This window comes from Cyprinodon variegatus, unplaced genomic scaffold, assembly GCF_000732505.1.
Source record: "Cyprinodon variegatus isolate N-32 unplaced genomic scaffold, C_variegatus-1.0 Scaffold674, whole genome shotgun sequence".
Classification (NCBI taxonomy): Eukaryota; Metazoa; Chordata; class Actinopteri; order Cyprinodontiformes; family Cyprinodontidae; genus Cyprinodon; species Cyprinodon variegatus.
Window position 1 is genome coordinate 63706 of NW_015151127.1, and position 10934 is coordinate 74639.

A 10934-nucleotide genomic window follows, 5' to 3' on the forward strand; every position below is an offset into this window, starting at 1 on the left:
TATATATATATATATATATATATATATATATATATAATTTATTTCTTTATTTTTTTTAATAAATAAATAAAAAAGGGCGTATTCGCTATTTTACTGACAGGCTGTTTACACTCCCCAACCAGCTTTCTGTCTCACTTACGTCACAGTCATTTGCGCTCATTGGTCAGAGCGATGACCAATAGGCACATAGCGGTTTGAAAGACAAGGGGTTGCTCACATCAACAACATCAACAATCTTCTGATGTCTCATTCCTCGGAGCCAGACTAAATTACACATTTAATCTCACATTTAGTCTGGTTTATCAGGTTACCAAACTCCATTACTTGCTGATAATGCTAATCGAATCATGTTTGTCTTGTTTACTTATTGTTGCATTTTCTAATAGTTTTGACTTAAGGGCAGGTGTTAGCAACTTGATTTATCACCAACGAGCTGATCAGGGAGCACTTTCTATGCATTTGACTCTTTTTATCTTGTAGCTATGTGCTTCAATGTATTTGAAGAAGTATTTTTTTTTTTTTTATGGCAGACCAACAAAAAATTTGTAAATGTCGTAAAATCAAATTAAAATCATGGTAGATTTTTATTTTTTTTTTTATTTCTGAAATTTTTACAATAGGGTTTTAAAACCATGAGTCTAAATAGAAAATTGTTTGACTTTGTTTACTGCTGCATACGCTTTGGGGAATGTCTCTTTTGTCTTTAAACAGACTGTTATTGAAAATGGCTCAATCCTATAGGGATTGAGACATCTTTAATATGTATTTAACTGTGAAATGTTTCCATCCAGCTTCCCCTGATGGAGAAAAGCACCCCTACAACACAGTTGTTTAGTGTTAGTATTTCACCTCACACAGCATCTATTGTTTCTAAAGATGGCAGTTGTTTGCTCTGGGTTTAATTTATTAGGATAAGTTAATAGATAGTTGGATATATCTAAATAAATAAAGTTTATAGTGTCCTTTTCCGTTTTAATTAATACTCATGTGCTACTCAGTGTTAGTCAACACAAAATCCTGCTTTCATTAGCTATAAAAACTGTATTTCTCAACATGGCAGCTACTTAATAGTTACATATGGTTACATATGTCGTTGGATTAAAATGACCCAAATTACATCACAACATTTCCTTAGGTTCTTGGTGCTTAATATTTTGTCTCTTACTATAGAATAACCAGAAGTTCTTGATTGTGTTTAATTATCCAGCTGATTTATTTTTACTCTTAAGGGATTTCCTTTATAGTTCACATTATATATGAAAACAGTTGCAGAAAATAAGCTAATATTGGTTAAACTGTATTGCAGAGCGATATTGAGTTAATGTGTTCCCATCATGCAGAAACGGAAGGAACAGCGATCTTTCTAGCTAAGACGACAGGATCTTGAACTCGGCAATTATTTTCCCCTCTTCTCAACAAACACCTACATTTTAAAACTACATGGCAGCCCTCTTGTGTGCAGGATGTCCTAGAGGCTGCCTGCAAGCACATGCATCCTGCATGACGCAGATTTGCCATTTAATGTCCTGCTGGCCTTGTTTAGAGTTAGTGGAGCAGTTAGCTTTCCTACACTGCACCACTGTTTCTGATTATCTCCAGCATTTATGGGGAAATGCGTGCTCAGTGGCAGATGGGCCTGAAGTTGATTATAGAGATCATTTTCATTCTTCTCCTTTTGTCTTGTTAGGCTTTTATTGTCTCAGAGCAACTATAATTGGATTTTGTGATGTGTCAAAGGTAGCAGTGAGTACATTTTGTTTTTAAGTGGATAATTCTCTTCTTAAAACCAGAAAATGTCATTTTGTTTTGCAGACGATGGCTAAGGTGATTACTTCTATGCTCAAGTTTTCTCCAGATCAAGCACAAAAGGTTTTGGAGAAAGAAGACTCCAAACCAATAGTAAGCATATTATTAACCCAATGACTTAATATTCGGTAGCTCATATCTTCCTTTTGCTAAATATGAATGTCATGTTTGTCTCTCCACAGCCTTGGTTACGATGATTTTGTTTGCTTTGAGAACTTCATGATGAAGATATGCTGCTGATGGGGAAAGCTGCCATGGATTATTTGGAGTCCTTCCCTCTGAATCAAGTCTTTTTATGTTTGTGTGTAAAGTTGTGTGTTTGTGAGCACATTCTGGGGTATATGTGTGTTTGTGTGTGTGAGAGAAGTTTGTGAAAATTCATTCAAATGTACGAGGGAATAGTTTTGTTTTTTTTTGACGGATACACAAATCCTCTATAATCCATCTCTACTTAAACTATAATTTATGTTTTTAATAATATTATGGGTTATTTTAGGATGTTTATATAAAAAGAAAAGGCTTGTGCAATAAATGATATCACACACTAAGGTTGACAGTCACTTGATTTATATGTTCCTGTGTAGTTACTTTGTCCGATTCGCTTCCTCTTTAAAATTGTAGACGACCCTTTAACTGTGCATTCGCACTATTAGAAGATTTTGGACTTGGTTTGTTCAATGCAGCTTTTTTTATGCTTTATATTTTGACACTGACTAAGAAACTACAACACTCCACAAGTGTAAATTGTGTAATAAAAAAAACTGTGATAAAGGGAACATGGCTTTACATTTTATGGCAAATTAAATCTTATTCAAAAATTTGATTTTGTCCTTTTTTTCATGATATGTCTGTGCAACATGAATAATTTACTTTTGATTTTAGGTTTTTAAAGCATTTTAATAAAGAGCTGAAGATCAAGTTTCTTACAAAGAAGGCTGTAGCATGGAGGTTAAAACATGTGGGTTTAAAACTCTAAGCTTGAGTCACTTTTTTCTTTGTTACAAAATACCATTAGATTTGAATATTAATTTACATTAGGAAGATAAAGTCTTTATCATATGGCTGATTCTGGAGGATATCATGCTTTTTGCCTATTTAAACATCAGTAGGTCAGTGGAAGCAGCTTTATTGCAGAAATATTAAAGAGGCAGTTAGGATTGCTAACCAGATGTTTCTTGGGTGCTTTAGTTAAATCTTTGCTGAAGCTCTCAAAGGTCTAATTAAAATTTTCTTAATACCTTTTAAAATTATCAGTTAAAAAAAAAAGTGAATTTTTCAATTAAAAGACAAATTTAACAAAAAAAAAATCTCTTTTTTTTATCTTGTATTTATGAACTTTGATAAAACTTTCTCGGAGGACTTTTTTTTTTTATTAATGCTGTTGTATGATACACTGTAACACAAATTTTTTTTGGCTAAATTTGTGCTGAATTACACCCACATATTGCACATAAACAGTGCAGTATAAGAAACGTGAATATAATAGAAATATGCTATAGGTGGAAAAGAGCATAATAAACCTTTTTTTTAGCCTATTTATGTTGAGAGAGCAACACAAAGTATCTCATAATGAACGGGAAGAAGAATGATCCATCATTTGCATATTTCCTTTCTCGTTATTCACTTACAATTTCTAAGAAATATGTGTGGCCTTTATTTGCCTTCAGGCCCCATTCACTAAGATTGATAATCACATTTTACTGCACGTCTTTGGGTGGGAGTCTTTACCAGCTGGCAGTTATGCTTAGAAAACAGCTCAAACTCAAGATTGTGTTGGGAAAAAAAAGAACTTTTGAATTTTTTTCTTCATATCTTCCTGGATTTTAGATCTGGACCATTATGAATACACTTTGATATGAAATATTTAATAAACTTTTGTCTTTCTGCTCATGAAATCGGTTCTGCTCAGACAGGGGCGTAGCTAGATGGGGGGCCATTGGCTCCCCTGTTTCCACCCCTACGAGATGAATTGTTGCCATATGTTGGTGGTGGTTCTCTGTTAAACCAGAGGGTGGAAGCATTGATACTCTCAGGTAGAATGTCCTAATTAATTTGACATTTTAATTGTTGGTGTATTAAAAATAATCTCAAAACAAAAATACAGATTTTTTTCTTTTTTTCAAACCAATATACTAACATTAAAGATGACAATCAGAATCTATAATCTTTATGAACTAGTTTTCATTTATTGGGCATTTATATGTTTCTGTAAGCCATATATGATTCTTAATGTTAATTAGAGATAAATAAACACATTTAATCATGTATATATATGTAAATGCTAAACAGAAAAATTATTGATTAAAGATTTAGTACATATTTTTCTGGAAATGTGGGTAAAAGATGTCCAAGTCACTTCAGTAACTTTGCATGCTCAAGACCTTCCTTGCTCTTCCGCCATCACATGAAAGAATCTCCCAAATACACACTGGTGTTATTTCTTTCTTCTGACGCCTTCCTCTTCTTTTCATAAAATGATAAGAGACCTTGCTTCTTGTAACTCCTAACCATCTTCAGAATGTAAAATGGAGCTGCAATGAATGTCTGTCACCAAAGCTAACAGAATACATAAATGCTCATGTGCAGTAACAGGATGTTACACAAACTGGTGTGCAATGGATAAGGGGAACCCTCTGTAGCTCAGGGGTGGAGCTAGATGGGGGGCCAGGGGTGACCATGGCCACCCTTAGCTAATCTGTGGCCACCCCTACCATTTTTTCCCCCTCCAATACAGAGGGTGGCATCAGTAATACTCTCAAGTAGAATATTTAAAACATTTTAATTTTTCATATATTAACAATTACTTAACAAAAACACAGTGGTTAATTATGCACATCAATATACCAACAATGGAGATGATTAGTAGAGAATTCATGCTCTTTCAGAACTAGATTTTGTGATGTATGCGGTAAAGAGAAAATTATGCGTCTCTCCAAGTCATCTAACAGTCTTCAGTTAAATCATAGATACTGTAAATAACTATTTCAATAAAAACCTATTAAATTCTGAATTTATGTAGATATTATGACTTGTAAATATCGATTTAATGCAGAATGATATTGATAAAAGTAGGTAAGTAATGTCGATGGAAAAGATGTTCGCTTCAGAACGCAAATCTAAAAGAATTTTATCCACTATACCTTTTATCTAGAAGGATGTTTAAATATATGCATCAATTTTTTTTAGCAAAGGCTGTAGGAAACTATAGGTTTTTTTTTTATTTAGACATGTGGACGTTTATGTTCCTGTTGGAACAGTATATATTGAGCATGAGGTTCTGGTGCCTAGCCACCTTTGGCCACCCCTCAGTGTGCATTGGTTATTGCCTGGCCAAACTTATAATAAAATTTGGCTACACCTATGCTGTTGCTTAAAGTCAAAGAAAGATTGTCAACCATACCTTTATATAAAACAGCAAGAGCTTTAGAAAAATGTAGTTTGTCTTTGGTGATTTATTTGGTAAAACGGTTGGTTGGTTTAGTGTGATTAGTGTAGAATTACCTTAACTGGGTTCTGGCATCTATGTTTTCAACTACCCCTCAGTTGCACATTTATTTTGTTTACTAAAGCTTTCTGACGAAACAGCCCACTCACACAAAAATCTGATTTATAATAGGATAAATATGCACACAAGTGGACCCTTAAGTTGTAAAAGGTGCTGGATACACATATTGCTCTGCTGATTTCTTCTTGTAAATAAAAAGACAAAGAAAAAGTATAATTTTCATCACACTTCAAAATAACTTTCTATTTTGTGTCAGTATCACATAAAAGCCCAGTAACACATTAAAGTTTGTGGTAGTTACCTGATGAACTAAGAACATTCATTAGAAATAGAGAACTTTATGCATTCAGACAAAAGCAAAAAGTTTCACTCTTTGGTGGCATAAAAATATATAATAATAATAATAACACCAACAATATGTTTGGTTTTATCAGAGAATGTCAGGTTTTGAATCCAGGGCACCTTATGTAAAGTATTTAATGCTTTTTAAAGTTTATTTGCGGCCTGTAGAGGACAGCAGCGAGTTCCCAACTTCCTCTTTTGTTGTGCCTGAACCCCAATAAAGCTCATGGATGTAATGTGAAGCTCAGCGCCTCCAAACCACTCGTCTCTTTTCTGTCTGTGTCTGTTATGACAGAAAAGAATGTCAACAAACAGAGCTTCCGGTCCGACCCTTCATAATAAAGTACCGCCTTCCGATCAGTGACTTAAAATGAGTTCACAGAAAGTGGTGCTCTTATTTTTTAGTTGGAAAAAAAACACCTCTTACTTCCACTCTACCTCTGATGGACTTGACTCTTGGCTGCATTTATTTGAGCCAAGCGAGTCTGAGAGCAACTTTCCCAGTCTGATCAGAATGGAGAGAAGCTGACGCACGTTGTTAACTTTCCTCCTGTAGCCTTTGCTTATGCCACCGCAGAACAGATGAGGCGCTAAACGGAGCAGGAGCAACTAAAAATCAATTTGCAAAACTTTTGACGGGTGACCGGCAGGGGATTTCTCCACATAACTTTACGTTTTATCAGGTTTTTGACACTCTTACCGCGTTATTACGCACGACGCGCAAAAGGATGGTTCCTCCGCAGCGGCACAGAGCGGGAGTGCAGCAAAGTTTTTATGTCTTTCTCTTTATTTCTCTGGCTCGCTCTTATAATATTGACTTAGAACATCCTTTGGTGTTCAAAGGACCAAGTTCTAGTTTTTTTGGCTACTCTGTCTTGGAACATTTTCATGAAAACACACGCTGGTGAGTCTCAGCTGGGAATATATCTCTTTTTTAATGATTATGCTTTTGATTTTTTTATTTGCACTCACAAGTATATATTTGAGTATGGTGCTCATAAAATAACAAATTAGTTTGCTTTGTCATACTTTTGTTTTATCCTCTCCAGGGCAAATTTTGGAGATGAACTAAGTTGTTTTGTTTTGTTCCCCCCCTAATGCTCTCCTCTCTTTATGTGTACAGGGTCATAGTGGGAGCACCCAAGGCAAATTCTTCCTACAGCAGCTCTGTGCGCTCTCCTGGAGCTGTTTTTAAATGTCGGGTTCACAGTAACCCTGAGCGGCGCTGTACGGAGATGGATCTGGGGAGAGGTCAGTCACCCCCACCACTGCTGCCTGCACGCATCTCCATATAATGGCACATATTACATATTCACTACAGTCACATGATCCCAAATTCTAAATTCAATTTAAGTTAAAAAAAAATAGGCTTCAAGCCACATATTTCTCTCTCTTCTTCATCCATTGCAGTTTTTAAGCATCTGTTTTGTTTTATCAGAATAATCCACCCTTATATTCTGCACTTTACAGTCCTCAAGTGTTGTTTTTTTTTGCTCTAAAACAATGGGTCTTATGTGCGCAGACTTCATAAATATTTGGATTAATATGATTTATGTTTCTGCTAATATTTTCCAAGCTCATGAGCCAAAGCGTAGGACTTAGTACTCCCTTACTCTTAAAAGCCCCCCTCTGCCTCCCATCAGGCTATGTTGATATGGTCAAGGCACAGAGGGTGCAGATATGGCTTTAATATTAACTCTGCTCTCAGCTAGTGAGCAAATAAAATAAAAAACAAACAAAAGAACAGTCCCAGGGAGACACTTGGCAAAATGTGCCATAACTGAATTAGTGGCTCTCATGGAAATACAACAAACTATGTCTCTGCACTTATTGTTTCCAAAATCATTTGTTCTCAGTATTGGCAAATTACAAAAGGAATAAAACAGTCACATAAACTGGGTTACTAAGGGATTTTAAACTTCCTATAGTTTATTAGCCAAAAACTTCCAAGCATTTTTATTGAACATTATGTGATAAACTAAAAAAAAAGTTTTAAATCTTATATTATTTACTTTAAAAAAAGTCTGCAAAGAGTGATTTGCATTTTTTTCTTCAGTGCCCCATTATAATATATTTTTTTATAGAGCAACCTCCCACTGCAGTTACATCTGCAGGTGTTTTGAGGTATTTTACTACCAGCTATGCATTGAGGAAGCTGGAGATTTTTGCCATTGTGTCTTTGCAACATAGCTCCGGTTAATCAGATTAAATAAAGAGTGCCTACAGCAATTTTCACATCTTGCTGTAGATATTATTTTTCGTTTAAATCTGGACTAAAATGATCCAATTCGACCCATAGAAGCAATAGAATTAGTTAGTACTGGCTGTTTTTTTTTTTTTTTTTTTTTTTTTGGGGTAATTGTCCTGCATGGTATCTCAACAGCTTAGTCTCATTTTGCTTTTGCTGCCTTAACAGATTTTCTTCTGTGACAGGGTTATGTTCAATCTTAGTTGTTGATGTGCATATAGACCAAAAAACTCAACAATTTGTTTTGAGTAATGCACTTTCTAATCAAAAGCTGATTGAAATCAAATGATTAAAAAAACGGTAAGGGAATGAATAAATGCATTCTAATACTTTACGTCTTCTGGAGCTTTATTGGCTTTCCATTTAACAGGTTGATGATTAAAAAATATGTTTTACATCTGTTGTAATCTGAGGAGTCTGTATCTGTCTTCGGAAGAAGGTAGTGAGAACAGATTAAGCTCAGTTTGGTTCCTCAAAATAAAACTTCCTTCTTTGGCAGTATTTCCATGTAGATGTCTTTGCAGGAGAGTCATGGTGTGTTAATTATGCACTCTCTAATCTGCAGTGGGTACTGCAGGTGCCCTCTGTCTTCTTCAGTTCAATTTGAAAACTGCTTTTTACAGCAGAGGGTCAAATGTTTTGTAATTACAGATACACATGGCAGGATAGCGGGGTGGGGTTAAAGGGAGGTTGGGGAGGTTTACTTTAACTTCCTGAGGAAGAAAAGCGTCTGTTAGTCCTTCCTCTCTGAGTAAGATATCGTTGTGTTCCCAGAGAGACCAGTTGAAATGTATGACTAGTGAGTCTCCTTAACTCTGCCTAATATTTTATTGGTTTTGGAAATGTCAAAAAGTTGGATTTCAGATTTTTCTCTGAAGAGTTTTCCTGAATCCTCTCTCTGTTGGCAGTTATCATTGATAACATATGTATCCATCCTGTTACTGTTCAAGACAAAGATGGAGGATGTTTGTGCTCCAGCAGTGACATTCTGGGGTTTTTCATTCAGGAACAATAAGATTTGGTTAAAAATGGTTGAAAATGGACCTAAAATAAACATTTAGCCTTTTCACATAAGTTTCTCTGCACTCCAAGTACCTTTGTATATGAATTCGGAACCAAAGGTTAAAGGTAATTGTTTCACAGTGAACAAAACTGAGGTACCTATTTTAATATATACATCTCTGTATTTGATTCTGTATGCTCTGCATGCTAATTGAAGATTATGTTTTTATTCTTCGAGATAAGAAAAGTTCAGTATCAGGGCACAATCTTTTCTCATCACAAAACCTTAAAACTAACTCAGTGAAGCAGGGATCAAAACCCTTGTTATTAACATGGATACAATTATGACTTATACTGGATGTTTGGAGCCATTGTTAAGCTTTGAAATGAACAGATTATCTGTTTATAATTGCAAAATGGATGAAAATCTAAACATGTGAAATGCCTAGAGCATTTTAACCAACTTTATAATATCTTATTTATGGGAAAATTTACTTTAACTGGTAAAACGAATCCTGAGTACATTTTTTTTTACACTGACATGCAAGTTACTCCATTAAATGTTTTTTTCCCTTGCAAATACATTCATATCTCTTCACAGTTTCACATTTTGTCACATTATAACCACAGACTTCAAGGCAAGAACATTATTATGAAGTGATTTAAGATTAAAAAAATCTAAAAAAAAATGTGGTATAAAGTTTTTTTTGCAGTCACATTGAGGCAGTTTTAACAGAACCAATTTTTACTAGAAAGCTGCAATTTTGTGAGAGTTGGGATTCAACCTGTGTAGCATATCTATAAAATAAACTCCTTTGTCCTTTCTTTTTGCAGTAGTTTAAGATCAGTCCAAACTTTTTCCATGTTTTCAACTTGTCTAAATGAATGATCTATTCCTAAACAGAAGTCAATATCTAAACCCTCCGGCGCTGCGACAACTTGATTAATCTTTTAAGTTAAGATAATTTTTTGATTAATAATTTCATAGCATGATGTGATTATTTATTGAATATATATTTATAGAATTTGTATCAGGAGAAGGTACCAGTATTCTGGATCGAGCTTATTTACTGAAAAAATATGCTTTTTTTTAAGCATAAATACAACGGTGTATACATGTTTTAGATGCTTTATTCCAATAATAATCAGAATGATTGTTTTTGGTCTTAAATTCCTCATAGTTTTGCGCAGATCCATTCATACAAGTTGGTTGCATTGCAGCGGGAAACACATACAGTAACACATGCAAGACCAGGGTTGAACATCTTTGCTAGTCATGGCTTGTGGTAAACTACAAACTAGACTTGATCCCACAATGACTTTCCTCTTGTCGCCTGTCTAGAGGACAATTTAGTTTGTTAGAAATAGTTGCACTGTCAACAGATTTCTCTGCCTGAGCTGATATTATTTGCTGCTCCTCTAAGGTTAACATTAGCCTTTTAAAGGTATTGTGAAGGATTTTTTAAAAGCCCTCTCCCCTTTCAAAAACAAATGTGCGTGCACGCAGTTTAAAATGTGCTGCTCTCATAGCTCATACGAGCTTACTGCGTCCACATACAGCGGAGACTAAATAGTGGACTTTATAGAAAACTTTTATAGATAACTGACTGTTCGGTCAGAAGATAACTGCTTTTTTGCTCCATTGGTCACGTAACTCCTCCTCCTCCGTGCGGTGCCTGGGCCATCTTTCTTGGGTCTCAGTCGGGTAGTGACAACCTATGGCGACAGTGGGCTGCTGCGACAGTAAATCCCATTATGCTTTGTGAGGAGAGCTCTTCGTGCAGAGCATTCTGGGATATATCTGCCTCTTCTTAGGCCTTTTTTTTCTTGTCATACACTTCGTAGACACTTTTTCTCTTATGACCCTGGGCCATTTTCAAAGAGACGTGGTGAGAAAGGGGAGCTTCACTGTCTGAAACCATAGCTCACCACACATATGTGGCTGAGAGTGAAAGATGGTTAATTGTAAAACCTCTGAAACTAGGGATGCACGATATTGGGATTTTGGCCGATATCCGATATGCCGATATT

The 10934-nt window shown here is 35.3% G+C and overlaps 2 protein-coding genes across 9 annotated transcripts in view; both read left to right on the top strand.

Moving 5' to 3' along the window:
• golga4 (golgin A4) overlaps positions 1-2313 on the top strand; it is a 24412-nt gene extending 22099 nt beyond the window's left edge. For all 8 annotated transcript variants that reach the window (XM_015394146.1, XM_015394151.1, XM_015394149.1 and 5 more), the window contains 2 exons: positions 1813-1899; positions 1989-2313. In XM_015394146.1, coding sequence (XP_015249632.1) covers positions 1813-1899; positions 1989-2003 — 102 coding nt within the window. In that variant the 3' untranslated portion in view covers positions 2004-2313. The remainder of the gene's footprint in view (positions 1-1812; positions 1900-1988) is intronic.
• Positions 2314-6137: 3824 nt separating this feature from the next.
• The window catches only part of itga9 (integrin subunit alpha 9), a 70973-nt gene continuing 66176 nt past the window's right edge, over positions 6138-10934 (top strand). The window contains exons 1-2 of the mRNA XM_015394160.1: positions 6138-6557; positions 6777-6904. Coding sequence (XP_015249646.1) covers positions 6382-6557; positions 6777-6904 — 304 coding nt within the window. The 5' untranslated portion in view covers positions 6138-6381. The remainder of the gene's footprint in view (positions 6558-6776; positions 6905-10934) is intronic.